Below are 17,878 nucleotides of genomic sequence, written 5' to 3'. Positions count from 1 at the left end.
TGGCTTCAAACATCTAATATGTGTTATGCACACTGTAATTTTCCCTACAGCTTCTCTTCCCCTCGATCATTTGCAGGGTAACAGTGAAGTATAATGAACAAGAGGTCAAAAAAAACCCAAACCAACCATGTGAAACTCCACCCCAAACTAAAAAAAAAAACTCATGCCCTTTGACAGAAGTATTATTCTATGAGTTCCTTCAGGGTTATTGATGAACATCAAGATGAAGAAATTCAGGGCTATATATCAGACACGAAGTCCAAACCCTTGCATATTTACACCCCAAACTAGCAAACGCCCAGGTGTCTGAGATGGGAGAAGTACCTTCCTCCAAACACTACTCATTCATTCCTCTCTATTCAAGACATAGTGAATTTTTAGCTGCTGAACCACATTAGTCCATTAACACATCTGGATTTCAATCTGTATTCTGTTGGACCCAGTTTAGTGCTTCTGTAGGTTTTGAAAATCACTCAGTAGTTGTTAAAGAAGTTGAATACTTGAATGAAATGCAAATGAAATAAAATACAATATTTAAAAATCAGTGTTGAAATACTTTTTTATCAACAATTTCTATATTCACCCTTCCTTTCTCCTTATTAGTAGTATTTACCAATGATCTGCGAAAGCAAGTTAGCTGCAGCAAATTACTTTTATTCTTTCCTTCATTTGAAAAGCATCATCTCCTACAGCAAATTATACATATGATTTGGGCTGGAGCTACTTTTATTCCAACACGATGATGTCAGAAATTGATATTGAGCTACAGCAAGAAGCAATTAGAAGTGAAATAATTGAGGGCAGACACATCAGGACTGTAGCCTACTCCCACAACAGTTTAAAACCAGTATTGCTAGCAGCATTTAATTCATCAAAATTCTTCCTTCCTTCTAGCAGTATAAAATAAAATAAAATAAAAAATAACTCCAGAGTGTCCCTTTTCCTTAAACACCTCTTTCTTTTTAACAAAACAAAGAAATAAAAAGGAGTAGGGAATAAGAATGTATGAAATCACTGCATTTACATTAGAAATCAGTCAAAAACAATCGTTCTCTCATCTTTTGAAGTCTCCAAAAAGCATCGACTTCTACGATGTTCTAATAGCAGATAGCAGCATGATCATAAAACAGATCTACGTATAGAAATGGTGAAGTACAAAATATCATGCTGCAAGATTTAAGATTTGATGCTGCAGGTGCTGAACTCTCTGGCCCTGGCCCAGCAAACCATTTAAGCATGCGGTTAGGAATCGGCATGCACGTTACCCCATTGAAACAAATGTAGTTATTCAAAGTTAGAGCACACGGTTAAGTGCTTTGAAAGATTGGGTCAATAAAATACCAACCACTTACTTCCAGAGCGTAAGTCTGAATTACTGCTATGTACAGGCATTACGTAGCTGTTTGTTATAGGGCTTATATGCCACTCTCTGAAGCACACTCTGAAGCATTTCTTCGCCGCAAGAAAAAAAAAGCGGATCTTTCTGTACAGGAAATTTCTCCATTCCCATCACTTCACTTACATGTACAAAACCAAATTATACTGATGCTCAGATATAAGCATCCCATGGGGAACTCATATCACTATCAAAGGTAACGGTGGTTATATGATGCTGCTTACTCCATCCCATTCTCACACACTCCATTAGAGCCGACTTCCTCCTGTATGCAAGCCTAGCATAACAGCTTGCAATGAAAAGGGTAAAGTCATGCTAATGGAAAATGTCATATTTCATAAGAAATACTGCGTGGTGCTGAGCAACTCAGCTGCCTGGTGAAAGAGTTGTTATCAAAAAGAAAGCTTGTGCCTCCCTAGTACTGAGTAGAACTTGCAGTTCTGTCTTAAAGGTAGGAGGAGGACTATTTCTAAAAGTGCATTTGTAGCCTTTGTTCAGACTGCTGTAGACTGGGGAATAGCTGTGTGCTCAATATAATACATATGAAGGAGGAAACCAAAACACATTTGTTATGCTCGTGGAAGCAAGAGAACTGTATTCTGCAGATGTTTGCTGCTCTCAGCTCAGGAAATAAGATCCCTTTCCTCAACTGAGGTGACTTTTACTACTGTTATTTACGGGTTGTGAAGTTGGGAGAGAAGTTCCTAATTTTAATTTAATTATGCCTTTATATACCTGTCAATATATACCAGTTCAGATCTCAACATATGATTCCACTGTGGTTATTGGTTTGGTTTGGTTTTGTTTTTGCTCAGGGACTTCAGACCAATTTTGCCTTTGTTAGGCAACAGTTTGTTTCTAACTTGTAGGGAGAAAATATCCACATAGGAAAAGAAAAAAAAAAACAAAACAGAAAGTAAAAATCTTATTCCTGTTTTCTCATTTCTTACTTTCTGCCTGATTATGTTCATGTTGTTGTACCATCTTCACTCAACTACAGGTGCCTGGCCAGAGTTACCTCACCTTGATAGCAGAACCCTATCCTGCTGTTAAGGAATGCATAGTGCTCAGCTATCATGGTGATGATTGCACTAGAAATACTGATCTGTGCAACAGTCTTTATAAGAGAAGAGAAGGAATTCTGTAAAGGCAGTGCAGTTAGGTTTTTGTCCTGAAACTTTGCAGTATTTCTTCTGATGTTTCTCTATGAAGGCAGAAATCTCTCTCACCACACGTTAGAACCAAACTTGCTCAACAAAGACAAAATTGGTCTGAAGTCTCTGAGTAAAAACAAAACAAAACCAGTAACCAGTGTAATCATATGTTGAGATCTCAACAGAACTGGTATATATTGACAGGTATATAAAAGGGCTTTCTAACATGGTAAAATCAGGGATAGCAGAGCAAGCGTTTGATCAGCATTTGTAATGTGATGTTCCTGTTTGTCAAGTACTGAAACCCTGGAATAATGCTCACTTCATTGGAACAGTTCTTGAAATCCTGAAACATCTCACAGCTCTGGACTAAATGCTATTGTCTGCACCGCTTTCTCCACCTCATCCAGCTGCAAATGCATGGGCAATTGTTCACATATCCCTTATCTCTGATGTTACCTTGTCAACTATTCGTGAAGGAGAAAAAAATATAACTCAGCAGTCACTCATCAGTTCAGCTTTTGCAGATTTTGGCTTCTGTCAGTGAGGAGCTAAGCAATGCCTTTGAACCCTGTGTCTAGACAAAGCACAATGGGAATAATTTATTTTAGTTATCTATTTACATAAGGCCACATCTGGGCAGCATATAGGAATATTTTCATTTTTACTCCAAGTTCACACCTAACTCTGCAGAAGAAAGGCATTCTTGGAAGATGTGAGAGTACCTAGAGGGTCTTGGGCTACAACTCAAATTGCTCTGCTTGGCTGTGGTTTGTAAACCTCAATATATGTGACAAAAGTAGACACAACTGAAAGTAAATGAGGAAGTAAATGTATTTTACCTCAAAAATGCCAACTGAAAGCTGACTTTGAAGCAACAGGGTTATGGGACAGATGGGATTAGCTGATGCAAAGCAGACCTAGATAGATTGGTAAAATAATTGCTGACGTTCCCCCAGTGAGGTTTAGCATTTTAGAACATTTTCTACCTACAAACTTGAAAAAGGTGCATAAACACAAATATCTAATTTCCCCAGTGAAGTACAGTGTATTAAATGACTTGCTGGGGAACATATAACAGGTTAATGGCAAAGCTATTGATTTAAGTTGAGTCCATCCACTGGATTACAGCACAGTTTCTCATACATCCCTTCTGGATCAGTTTTTGGTCGGAACCTCTTCTCCTTCAAATATACTTCACTTCTATCGGCAAAAAGTTATGTGCATAGATTGACCTAAGCACAAACAAGATCAAACCCATCTGTTTTGTATGGTGAATATACCACATGAATTGTTGGCCTTATGCTGCTATGAAAAATATGTTTTTGCCATAGCGTACTAAAAATTGGAGTATCAGTGAATTTTGTCAAAAATAAATCTCCATCAACGTGCAGGAAGTTTCCAGCCCTAGCACACTAGGGGTAATATTTCATGAGCCAAGAGAGGACAACGAGAAAGAATGCTGCATAAAAGAGGAAGATAGGCTGTAACTCAAACTTTCTGAGGCCTGTGGCCTTCTTATTATTTCTGTTATTAAGGTAGACTTCCAGCTTCTGCACAGTGTGGAAGATGGGCAAATGGGAGAATAGAGTGTGACAGCCCCAGCTGCGGCTGGCGTTGTGTGAACGCCTCAGTTGCAAGTGTACCCTGATTAGAACAAGGTAACTAATCATAGATAGGGATAGAAAAACCCACACCAAGCTGAAATGTAGGGGCAGTCTTTAGAAAAGCAGAACTCCTTTAGCTTATCCTATACCCATGATCTAGGCAGATGATAGCCTCACCAAGGCCTCAGTAACTGGAGTTTGGAGGAAGAAGCTCTGCAACACAGCTGTAGGGCACAATCATAGCTTAGAAGTAAAACCATTTTCCTTTCTTCCTCGGTTTACATCACTGAAGCAAAAAGCAGGGGGCTGCCCTCAATTAGGCAGATGTAGAAAAGCTAAGCTGAGGAATGAGTCCTCATTTTGAGATGACATATAGGTCAGGTTTCAAACAGAACCATTTAGGATTTCAAAAATAGAGTTCATCCTACAGATAGTCTGCATCACCTCTTCACCTGGCAGCAATTAAGCACTGCTTGAATGCTGTTGGTAGCGTGAGAGAGCTGGAGGGTTCTCCCCTCACCTTTCACTCACCTTCATTAGTCAAGAGAAGAAAAGAGAAGGACGCCTTTATACACTGTTCATCTATGCAATTCACTGTGCATGTATTTTTGTTTTGGAAACACAGTAAGTAATGAAAATCAATCAGCACTGAAAATGAATCCCAGCCTAGAGCTGTGCAAATAACCTTTTTATTGGTTAAGACCCCATATCTCAGCACCTAAAACTCACAGGCTGAAATGTTCTGCAGTATAAGCTGATGCTTTAAATTATTTTAATGACTACCATTTTATGTTTGAACTCTATGGACCAATTGCAATTGTTCTAAATTTCAGCTCCACTGTTCAGTTATCACATGAGCCGCATAAAGCCCTCTGAGTTTCCTGCTCTGAAGGGATCTGCACATTTGCAATTCTGCTTCCCAGCGCATTTCTGTATGTGGCTTTGAAACCCCGTTTGCCAGTAAAACTGTATTATTTGATTGTTCCAAGAAAACAGACACAAAATGGGACATAAAAAGAGCAAGCTGATTTTATTCAAATTTGGATAAACATCCGTGGAATGCTCCTGGCATTATTTGCCAGGACAGGACTGCAGAAAGCTGTATAACTCAAATGCATTGCACCCACTCACTCACTGCACACTCAGACCCTGCAAAGCTTCCTGGAGGGTGAATTAAAGGAGAAAATTGTTCAAAGCGTTGCTACAACATTACAATGTGCAGTTTCGAATGGCATAATGGAAGTAACTGTGTGGGAGGATATTACTTCATTACAGATTTCAATCAGATGCCTGAAGGTTTCTGTCTTCTATGGAGAACATGCCATCAGGTCCTAACGGAGGTTTTCCAGTGGAAGAAAAATACACCTTTACTCGCCCTCCCTTCAGACTTGAGAAAGCTGTATGGCTTTTAAAAGAGTTTCTAATGAAATCTCATATTATTGCTTCTCCCCTGGGACACTTCAAAAGTTGTGCAAACTTCACAGAGCCCACGTGTTCCTAAACTGGTAAAAAAGACCAGTAAGGAAATAAGCTGCAGATCTCCAATTAGCATCTGACATTCTCTGCTGTTTCTTTGGAAAGAGGAATTGGGCTTTCTTCTTAGCCATGCTGATAAATTAAATTAGTTATTAAACCTGGTGTTATTTCACGTTTTAAGACACACCAAAATAAAAAACTCCAGTTCACAGTGGGATTTGCTTTCTGCATAATATCTGGGGGAAATATGAAACAAGCCCAGCAGTTTAGACCATGCTAGAGGGGCTAAAATGTGCGTGAGTGTTTTCTTCAGGCTCCTTATTGTGTATTCACAGCTACTGCCAAGCACAACAACATAAATGGGGTATTAGGATATGAAATGGGAAGTGGTCACATTTTCAAAGCAGGCTGCTGGGTGCTGAACACTTTTGAAAAATCTGGCCCCTGACTCTTTGGTGCCGTTCCAGGAAGAAATCTCTCTCTGCTGGCATTTGGCCAATCAGCTCTGGAAATCCTTTTGCACAGTTATTTCAGTAAGGCGTAAAAGCCGATCCCTAGCTTTCTCTGCGTGATTAAGCACTGTCACCAATCACTATGCAGCTCTAAGGTATGCATGAAATATTCCCAGATAAATCCTTCATCTCCAGAGAAATGTGTTTCCCGTACAACTGTAAATCCGGGTTCTGTGTTGAAACTAATCCAGTCTGGCAGTGCTGCAGCCCTAGAAAAGTTTCCTTGGAAACGACGAACTCATGCAACAGCAAAGTCATCCAATCTTTTCATGCCACTATATTATATTAAAAACACCTGGTTTATTTATACAATGACTTACAGATAAGGGTTCTAGAAGTAATAATACATAAACTTTATAGCAAAAAATATACATATAATAATTCATCCTTTTATGATATGTAGAAATGATGTAGATCTGTGTGTGTGTACATGTATATAAATATATAGGTCGTACTTACGTTTAGGGCACTTGTGTATAGATACGTGTATCTACATACACACAGTATACATTTATATAACTTTGCTGGGGCCATGTGCGTATACATCAACACACATAAATACACTCGGGAGCATATTTACACTCTGTGAGCAGAGCTGTACTTTGCAGAACCTGCACATGAACAGCTGCAGTCCTTTGCTGTCTGTGAGCCTCAGATGGGTCAGTGACATTAGTGTCCATGGAGAGAAAACAAATGTCATCGCTGAGGACATAGGACTGGCTTGATGCATCTTCCTTTGTGAAGAACTAAATTTGCTGGACAGTGGCATCCTGCAACGCAGGGCTTGTTGCATGGGCCAATCTCATTCCAGTTGTCACATGTCTTCACACATCCCGGACCACAGGTGTCATAAACTGCACCGTGTTTACACTGGGTTGCTGAAAGGCAGTCAAAAGAAAAAAAAGATGCACATTACACCAAGCCAGAGCGTTACATATTTGGTTGCTTACACTCTGTTGAAGGTATCTAAAAGAACTGTTTGGTATTATGATCACCTGGAGGAAAAGTTACTTAAAAACGGATTCCACTGCGTGAAATGCAACATGCATAACACAGCAGATGTAAAGATAGTAAAGTTCCTAATGAAAAAGGTATCAAGTTCCTAACAGACTTGAAATATTTGAGAATTTTAACACCGCCAACAGTCTGTAGCTGTTTGGCAAGGTTTCTGTCTAGAGGCAGAAGTGTGTTTTGTTTTTAATGCTCAACACTGTTTACATATTTGTTATATATAATGCCTTTTATCAAAAATTCCTGAAATATTTCCATGGCTAGACAGTTACCAGTTCCAGTCTTACAGGAACAAAAGATAGTCATTCACCACAATAGACTTTCTAAGATTATACTTTCAATATTGCACTTTGCAGCATATCAAAACAATGATGTTAATTCAGCAGTTCCACTTCTTATATATTTATGTGTGCGTGTGTGTATAAATCAATGATTTCCATCCTTCATACTATTTTACCAAGGGATCACTGAAAAATGAAGATTCTCATACTTAATGATTCCAGTACCCCTTTGTTGATTTATGTAGTTGACAGTTCAATGGATTTCCAACATAAAAGACCACTGAGGTTTCAGCTAAAAGCACTATAAGCCCACCAGATCAATACTTAAACTCTTAGCATTTTATATCCTGCCTTTTCAGTATGGAGAATAATGCATGGTTCAATAGTGAATAAAAAGCCTGTTATTCTTTCTAACAGCTGTGCTGATGGCAAAAACAAGTACTAAGAAAATAGTTTATAGATGGTAACAGGCTCTCAAGCATCCAGAAACATCTCTATTTACAGAGGGATGGCTGCTTTACAAAGATTTCTTCAATTTTGAGAGACTGGAGGTCCAGATTTTATTAAACAGCTCTGTTATGAACCAAAAATGTTGTTTTGATGTACAGAATAGCCTTAGAGTGTCACTACAGCATTGATATTATTCACAAAGAGAAAATATTCAGGGGCAAAAAAATAAAAAAACTGATTAAAATACTGAAGTCTGTAATAGTGTACCAGGAAGTATGGTGGAAGTCTTTGTGCTAAGGCATCATCAGTTTTAGGGTTCTTCTTCATCATTAACAAAATGATCTTCAAAACATTGAGAGTTTAACTTCTTACACATTTTGTAGCATCTATAGCCATGCAAAAAGGAAGGAATTCTGAAAAGAATGCACACAACTTTTTCAGGACAGATGTTAAATGCACAGACAAAAGAAAAAAAAACGAAAAGGACAGTACAGCAGGCAATAACTCTGCAATTACAGCAAATTAAAGAGCTGAATATTAGGTAGAAATAAGACAGATCTTAGAAAGTAAAGTTAGTAGCTACGAGTATGTGAAAGCACTAGAACGATCTTCTCAAGAACTCTGTGAGACACCTTTTATTGAACATCATTTTAGAGTAAGTTTGGAAAATCATCTTTCAGCAATATTCGAGATGATAAGCTTATTCTGCTTGTTTGGTATATATATTTTTGGGGACCTTTTTCTGGCTATGCATTTCTGCCCTGCTCTGCATAACTTCTGTGTGCACTGAAGAAGGGAATAAGCAAAATAAAAAATTAAAATTAAATTTAAACTAAAGGGGAAATTTAGAAAGTCGGAGAAGCTTGCAAGCAGTAGTTGAGCATACAGTTAAAAACTAGATTCACTACAAACTCTGCACTTTCATATTGTGTTAAGAAGAGACTGAATTTCTAGTGGAATAGAAACAAAAATACACAAAACTTCCAGGTTTTCAAGAATTATGTTAATACATTTTGTAAATGTACTAATTGTGTAGGAAAGTAGACCAAGATGTTCAAAGCACAACATGAGTTCATTTAAAGAGTCTGTGACCTTAAGTTTTTAGGCTGTATACAACCTGTAAAGCTTTACAGTAGTAGTAGCCAGCCCTTTTGTTCCACCTGAGCTAAGTTTGGTGCCTTGGCCAGCACAAGGTCTCCTTTCCACTTGCTCGTCACTGCATTGAAGTAAAGAGAATATACTACAGACTGCCTTCAGCAGCTGTGGTACTCCTAAGTACTTCCTCATCTCTACTCTATCACACATGGATGTCCTTTTGTATGCCCAGACACCTTCTTCTGTTTGAGATGCCACACAGAAGGTACGATGGCTTTATTCTCTGCTGTAGTCACTCCATAATGGTGTTACTAACTTACTGTCAAGGGAAAAATCAGAAGAGTACAATGGCTGCTGTTTACATTACCTGGATGGTTTTTATTGTTGAGTACTTTGGTTGTTAACATGCGGTGTGATTGATCCAGAACATTCCACTTCATCAACAGTTTAAAAAATAAAAATAAAGACATTCTATAGTAGGCTTCCCAGGGACTGTTTAAGTGAGTCAGTACCATATAAACATGGAAAACAGAAGTGATGCATTTGCACTCATCTTCTGAGGTAAATTTCTCTCTTATAGAGCTAAGTTCTGCTAGTAGTAACTTCTTCAGTGCACCAGCAAAAAAAAAATAATAATAATAAATTAAATAAACGTACAAAAATTACTAATAATACTGCCTTTTGCAACGTTACCAGTCCCAACAGGACTTTTTCACTCTTCTAGAATATGTGTTTGGCATGACAGATGTGAGGTTCCTTCAACCACTTTCTGGCAGGATGATAACCAGCTCCAGTCCACAAGCCATGCAGTCACATAGATACAGCACTGTGCCTTAAACCTGCCTAATGAGGCTATACAGGTTTCAGACAAGAGCTGGTTTATTCCAGCCAGTTTGGCCCTTTCAAAAAGAAAGCTTTGTGTCTGTTAGTGCTCGTCCTTGTAGACATGGACATGATTATTTAGGAGGAATTTCTTCCCAACACAACAGCCAAAGTACCTAACATAGAACTACTGAAGTCTTCCCTTGCAGGATGATATCTGGTTGACCTGGTTCCATAGAAATTTCTGAACTACTATTTGTGCAGCTTCTTCTGTTGATTCTTTGGGCTTTCAAGGTATTTCATAGGACTTTAGACATTATATTCCTCATGGTGCCTGAAGATCATCAGCAGATCTGAACGCTAAACTCGTGATACACGTGTGCTGATCTTTCCAACTTTCAGTGCTTAAGAAGTTTCCACTTAAAAGTCAGAATATCCTTTCTGATACATACAGAATAAAATGATTAAAGAAAAGCAAGTTGTAGCAGGTAAAAAGAGTGACTGGCCAGAAAATTTCACAGCAGAAAGGAGACCCAGGAAAGAAGAGTCAAAATCAGGTATAGCCTCATCCTCCCCTATCACATAGGGATGAAAGCAGAAAATTGTTCAGTTTTGTGAGGCTGTTAGAGCATTTCAGTGTATCAGTGCTGCCATGTGCACTTAGCACTCTCTGCTTAGTCTGTGTAGTCATGCCCATGCTAAATGACAGCTGGTGCTCCCTTTACCAAGAAAGCATCAAAAGCCAACAAGCTTTGCACTAAATATTTCACCAAGGCCTAGAGGAGAACATGCTGATGAACTGAAGTAGAAGGAAGAGCATGTAGGAAATTCAGCCTCCTAAGCATCCTGTTTGGCTGGCAGTTCAGACAACACAAGCTTTCTAAAGATTATAAAAATGAGCTAAGTGTACAGCAGTCAGAGTAAAGGAACTGGCAACCACACAAGATCAGGTTTTATAACACACAATAGAATAATTAAAACCTAACTTTGCTCATAAATATACTCCATTTCCATCAGAACACAGCTCCTCCAAGTATCCCACCAGCTATGAAATGTCAAAAAGGAAATGAAAGTCACAGAACGCTGAAGTTTTATTATGGATATATTGTTTCATACTCAAAAACTTTCATCCATAATTAGGACAAAAGAACTGTAACTACAACTTTGTGGAATGAAAAGGTAAATTAAAGAATTAAATTCTTGGTATTGGCTGTTGGTAACATAAGGATGCAGTGGATGCACTTTATTTAATGTAATGCTTACAGAGCAACTCATTATAGAACACTGCATTACTTGTTTGACACTGTGTTTTGAGGGTACTTGACCATGTACAGATAGCCCATATTTCCTGCTTAACAAGATTTTCCTTTCATCTCTGTAAGTCTGAAATGAGGTTAAAAAATTCAGGTGCATTTATGAAATTCTTTCATTAGCTCTAATGGAAGATGTATGTTTAAATTCCTTCTTAGTGTTCTCTCAAGAACTTTTTTTGACCTCGGTAAAACAACAGAAAAAATGTGAGCAGAAGACTAAATTAGTGAAGTCATTATATGCCAACACTTTCACAGACTCTTTAAAGCAAGTACTGGAGTTTTTGTATGTTTTATAGCATCTGCAACAGTGAGGTCTTCTTCTGAAGAGCATTGGTGAAAAAAAAAAAAAAAAAGGGAAAGAAAAAGAAGTCAGGCTGCTCAGTTCAAGGTCTGTATGTATCTGCTACTGGATCAATAGATTAAAATTGCTTACATTATTAGTGCTGAGACCACATCCTTGAACAGTGCTTTCACTTACTGACACCTTGTTTGGATTATTCTGTTCCTTCGTAAGAAAAGATGAGCCTTTCGGGAACAGTCAATCAAATGTAATTTGTGCTGTCACTCACCCATTCCTGCTATCGTGTCCTCCACAGGAAAGGAAATTGAAGATGAGAGAGTAGACCCTGGGCCACAGACAATCACCAAAATCGACCACAGAGTGCTCTTTGACCAGCACTGAGTATCTTTCTCTCATATTTTTCCAACTCAAATTGCTTTACATAAATCTGAATACATTTCCAGGCAAACCAAGACCATTATAGAGTACCCTAAATTACTGAGACCATCATCAGGGGAAAAATTCATCTGCAATACTGTATTTTACTTCAAGTGATCATGACCACAGGTGATCACTTCTCATGGAAACAATTACTTACAATTACTTGTAATTAATGCAGTCCTAATCACATGCAGAATTTGGTCCAAGTACCAGGATTAATGCACATATGCATTTTGATATTCCCATTAACGGCATTCTTTCTTCTTCCCTTGTTGAACCTTTTGCAGTCATATATATAATGTTGTCTAGGGAGCTACAGCTGTGATTTAGCAGTAGGCCAAAATAACTTAAACACCTGCAACCAAATGTGTAACTATCCTAACAGAGAATGGAATGCATTTCTTTCTGAAAGTACGTAAGATTGTGCTAGATGGCATTAAAAGGGACAAGATTTGTAACTAAACAAACATCTCTAGTATTTGATAATTCAAGGTCCTAGCCAGTTTATATTTGAACCTCCTTCACCAGTACAAGAATAAGAGCCTGTTAATGTAAGCACTGAGGGAGTTTCAAAACTCTTACCTGCACAGTGCTGCTCAGGTATCCACTGCACTTTCAGACCTTCCCGCTGGCAGGCTCGGGCATATGCCAGGAATGACTCGCAGTAGCAGTTTTTATGAACTGGACACTCACACATGTCTGTCACACATGACCTGTAGAACAAAGGCCCAAAAGAAATAAGCAAGGACAGATTTTTCAATAATATTGCTGAGGTTTGAATCCTGTATTCTCCAGACACATGGAACTCAATAGCTCAATGCTACAGCAATTTGTGCTAAGCGACAAAAAAGGTGAATGCTTTTGTGCTGCCAAATTCAAAGGGCTCATCTCTTTTTCAATGTGCTGCTCTAATTCAGAGATAGCTACAGAGCAACAAGGAGAGAACCGCATGGGAACTGAAGTGTGTGAATAATAACTAAGAAATGTCAGACAGAGAGCACTTAGACCACAGAGGGAGGAAGCGAGCTCCACTTTTGCAATGAAATGCATCAACACACAGTAAAGACTTCTTTCTCATTCCCTAGAAAGTAATATTGTAATAAAATGATTAGTAATTATGACAGCAATGTTAAATAGATGACTTCAGCAGTTCATGAGTACATGTCCTTCCATGAGAACTTCCATGGTGCCTTCTCTCTAGATTGCCTTCAGCTTCTCCCAACTTTGAAGACCCCAAAGCATCTGTATGTGTGTTTTCTAACGAGTAGTACTGCTAAATGACAAACTTTATAAAGGAGCCAGACTGATGCGGCATAGCTGAATAGTTCTTATGCTAGGAAACCTTCCAAGAACTTGTCAATAGCACCATCTTCTTCCACTGTGAAAGATGGTATCACCATAAAACGTGGCAAGGAGAAAAGCTGCTAACATGGCCCTAAGCAAAACTGCTAGTGTGTGTCACCACTATACTTCAAGTTAGCTCACCCAGAATGTGTGCACATTTGGCACAGTTCTAAAATACAACTGGCAAGAGATAGCAGATTTGCAGTTGACAGTTTCTACATATGCAGAATTCTTAAGTGCTTCTGCAGATACAGAAATGTAAATTCTGAATTGCCAAGTATCTGCTGCTCTGAATGAAAACGGGGACAAGGTGTGAGACAACACATTCAGCTCCTGGAAAACAGCCTTGGTTCCTCTGGCTTCCTGGAAGTGCTGTGGACTTTGGAGATCAGCAGGCATGAGCCCCTTGCTCCTTGCATATCCATGTCTTCTTCATTTCTGAGGGTATGAGACAACACTTGCGGCAGGCTTGGATCTTCTATAACTAGAGGCTGAAGTCACATATGAGCTCTCCAAATCATTTATTTGCTCTTGCTGTGGATTAAAGGTACAGCTGTCTTTCGGAAAAGGATAGATAAGAGCCGCCTTAATCAAAACTTTCCTCATAGCCAGTAGGGGAAGTATTTCAGGCAAAGTCATTTACAGCCCTAGTGCCCATAGGATACTCTGGACTCATTGGGAGCCCTTTCTCTGAAACAAGGAGAGTCGTTTAGTTGCTGTCAAACACGGAAAAGCTTCTTTCTGCACATCCAACAATGCATCCTTGTTGGAGTAGCTGTCTACTTCAATGACTTTTCATATGGTCATACTTCTAGTTCTGCTTGACGTTTCCATAAACTTTTTATCATTTCTGCTCTCAGTGAATTCCCATCATGAAAGTACCTAAAACTTCAATGCAATGAGTAAGCAACATAAGTGTTAAGAGTAAAAAGGTTACCTGTCCTGCACTTATTGATATATATGATATGCACATAGAATTACTTTTGATTGAATCTATAACGTTCACATTTACAGACCTGAGATTTTCATTTGTAATAACATTACTTTCCCAGGACACTGTAGTACTTCCCTTTAGTTCTGTGGTCCTTTTACATATTGTCCAGTACCAGAATTTGCTGCAGGCGTATCCCAGCTGTAAGGAATGGATCAACAATGTCCTTGATACTGTTTGTCACTGTTAACTTTTAGAAGAACTCACATAAGAACAAAGGATCACTTTTTTAACACGACACACTGAATAACTTCACACTTTTACCTTTGGCCACAATATGCCTGCAAGGGATTGCTAGCATCCTGTCATGCCCATAGCAGCAACCACTTCAAGCTCCCATGCCATTTGGGATCTGTATGCATTGTTTTACAGATAAGTACATGCTTACTTCCTACTGTAGAAAATTATTATCACCAAGAACTTTTGTAATAATGTCCACAGTTGGTTATCAAAATATAACAAAATAGCATTGTATCATCTTTTTGTTTCTTTGCTGTTATCAATCAGTCACATTTTGTGGCTCTCCACTAAGATTTAATTATTAATGCTCAAGGTCTTTAGGGATGCTTGCCAGTGCCAGGATGGTTACATGTTAACACACTTCCTATCTTAGAAATTACAAAACCCAAAGCCTGAGGTACTCCTCCTGTTTTTGAGAGCATAAATACATTCTTTTAGTATTACTTAGAGGGGGATGCTACCCCCTACACAATGAGTTAATACAGCTTCATCTAGCTCAGGTGCTTGTATCAAGTCAGGAAATCTCTGGGCTCACCACCAGTCACTCATTTGTTTTAATTAATGGCATGCTCAAGGCAAGGCTAGCACTCACTTTGTCCAGTCTGGGCATGCTTTGGAGAATTAGGGGGCAAGGGAACTGTTTACAGTCTGCAGGTTGGCAGCATAGCAAACACACTGAGTTTAGCCTCTGTATGCACTCTCTCTATGCTATATCATTAGCCCTTGGGATGGAAACAGCCATGGGCATCCAGACAGCCTCCAGAATGAAAGATCTCCATTTGCCTGGGATCAGCACTGTTTGCTAATGAGCTCGACACAGTTGTCCAGTAAAAGAGTCCCTGGAGCGTGTTCAGAGAAGGGCAACAAAACTGGTGATGGGTCTGGAGCACAAGTCTTATGAGGAGCGGCTGAGGGAGCTGGGATTGTTTAGTCTGGAGAAGAGGAGGCTCAGAGGAGACCTTATTGCACTCTACCACTTCCTGAAGGGGGGTTGTGGTGAGGAGGGGGTGGGCCTCTTCTCCCTGATAAATAATGACAGGACGAGAGGGAATGGCCACAAGTTGCGCCGGGGAAGATTTAGATTAGACCTGAGGAAACACTTTTTCTCTGAAAGAATGGTCAGGCACTGGAATGGCCTGCCTAGGGAGGTGGTTGAGGCACCATCCCTAGCACTGTTCAAGAAGCGTTTAGATGAAGTGCTAAGGGATTTGATTTAGTAGTTCAGTGGGTAGGGATGGTGATAGGAGGATGGTTGGACTAGATGATCTTGTAGGTCCTTTCCAACCTAATGAACCTATGAACCTATAAAAACAGTAGCATGAGACATCCATCACTTTTTGGATCATTATACAGCTAATTGTTTGCATATTTTTGTTCTTCTGAATTATTTTATCCTGGTGATACTGCTGGGCGCACTCTGTAGGCTTGGCCAAGGAGAAGTCATCAGACTGCATGTTTTTTTATGAATGAATTACAACTGAGCAGTTGTAATTTTAAAGGGCAATTATGATGAAATTACTTTTAAAGGGCAATAATGATGAAAAATGATAGCAGAGGAAACTATATCCACACCATTCAAGTTTAGTCAATCAAAATATTTTTCTTAATGAAATTCCTTGGTGGCAAGTTTAATGCATTGATACTAATTATAGTTGGATGGATTGGCAGTTTGGTAGGAAGGAAAGGGAGGCTGTTATATCACTTCCAAAATCAGAGGGCTATAAGGGGATGCTTCACAAGATAGATTTGAAAAACTGTTCTTGAAAGCTGTCCTGATTCTTCCCTCTTTCAACAACCTTTGGTATTCTTACACCTATTTTTTTTTTTTACCCTCCCTATTGGCACATTTCAGAATTCTTTGTTACCTTAAATTCTTCCTCCTCTTCATTCATTCACTGAAACTGATAAATGGATTCTGTGACTCTAACTGCATGTATACAGAGGTTTTGGCTTATATGTACTCTAAATGGACTGCACTGCTCAAACGACAGAAAAAAAATATGCTTTTACTAAAACCCTGGAATGAAGCTGACAGTGAAGCTACACTGTCAAGTTACCATACTGTCCACTGGTGGGGACTTTGGGTCTTCAACAGTGTTGTGACTTTTCTGAGACCAAAATGTTTGCACTAGTTAACTAAAAGTCAGCATACATTTAAAACATCAAAACATTGGAGTCATTAAAAAATAATCCCGTAGGAAGACTGCAGTGGAAGTTACTTATAAAATGAAGCCATTTTACTGACAATGACAATACACACAGGACACTTCATGCAGCCTTAGCTCTTACCATAGTGAAATCATATTGAGAAGCAGTGTGTCATTCAAGCTCATGCTCTCTTTTTAAAAGACTCATTGCCAATTGCCAGAATAATACACTCATTTACATACCTACATGTGGAACATTGCAGGCTTTCACTGTTCAGTAACTTTTCTCCGTGTAGTAGTTGAGAAAACTAATGAGAACTCTCAAGAACACTGAATAAATAAAAGGCTTTGAAATTGTTCACGTCCAACTAGGGAAAAGGTGCTGTTCTTCCTGTGAGCCCTCCTTCAAAAAACATGTTATTTGGAGTCCCGGCTCTGAATAAGTACCAAAGCACAGCCAACCTCTCAATCCTCCACTGACACTATAAGCTTTGCTGCGATTCCTTTTGATGCTGCCTACACTGCCTGCAGGGTCTGTGTTAGAGATGCCGCTAATTGGGTGCCTGTAATCACAAACTGTTTCAAAGGGAAATCCATGAAAGTAAAGGCATCCGGCAGCTGGGGGAGACACCCTTGAAGGAGACACATACATACACACACTGCTTCTGCATCTTCAAAGTGAACTGCATGAGTATGCTCCTTCAGCAACAGCCCTTTTTCACATTAAACCATGGAAAGTCTCCAAGTCCCACAAAGGGCAAAGAACTGACTCCTGTGCTACATGAAAAAGAAGGAAGAAAGATCATGGCAGTGAATCCTACAGCCTTAGTCTGTGCCATGCAGGATTGAAATTGCAGATGTTCAGTTTCACGTGCTGAACATCAGCAGTCCTTTTCACTTTGGAGTGCGCACAACTCCAGCCATGTTAGGATGGACAGTGCCTTTTGCATTTTATTTTTCTCATTTATCAGCGAGAATGTGGTGTAGCACATCTTTCAAACCTTTTGGTGCCTTCGGGCAGTGGTACCATGCAGATAAAAAGCATGGCCTCTTTACTGTTGCACCAGTAGGTCTCAGCAGATATTGCAAAAGCTCTTTGAGATCATGCATCACCATCCCCATTTTATGTATGTGAAAACTGAGACATGAGTAATGAAGAGGCTTTTTCTTAACAGAGATAAGTTGTGTGTTTTCAAATTCTGAAGGCTGAAATGCCAACTGCTTTCCAGTCCCACCGGCCTGTGAGAGACTTTTTAGAAGAACAGACAGTATGCCAAATAGGAGTTTCAGTACAAGGTTGGCCCAATTTAGCACTGGT

The 17,878-nt window shown here is 39.2% G+C and overlaps 1 protein-coding gene across 1 annotated transcript in view; it reads right to left on the bottom strand.

The window, feature by feature from the left end:
- Positions 1-5,172: 5,172 nt before the first annotated feature.
- The window catches only part of BMPER (BMP binding endothelial regulator), a 150,765-nt gene continuing 138,059 nt past the window's right edge, over positions 5,173-17,878 (bottom strand). The window contains exons 14-15 of the mRNA XM_065752353.1: positions 12,421-12,551; positions 5,173-7,023 (exon numbers count right to left, since the gene is read on the bottom strand). Of these exons, the coding sequence (XP_065608425.1) occupies positions 6,842-7,023; positions 12,421-12,551 (313 nt within the window). The 3' untranslated portion in view covers positions 5,173-6,841. The remainder of the gene's footprint in view (positions 7,024-12,420; positions 12,552-17,878) is intronic.

This window comes from Cyrtonyx montezumae, unplaced genomic scaffold (assembly GCF_038088225.1).
Source record: "Cyrtonyx montezumae isolate F1298 unplaced genomic scaffold, pur_monq_1.0 scaffold_8, whole genome shotgun sequence".
Lineage (NCBI taxonomy): Eukaryota > Metazoa > Chordata > Aves > Galliformes > Odontophoridae > Cyrtonyx > Cyrtonyx montezumae.
The sequence above is the reverse complement of the archived record's forward strand: the minus strand, read 5'-3'. Positions and strand labels throughout refer to the sequence as shown.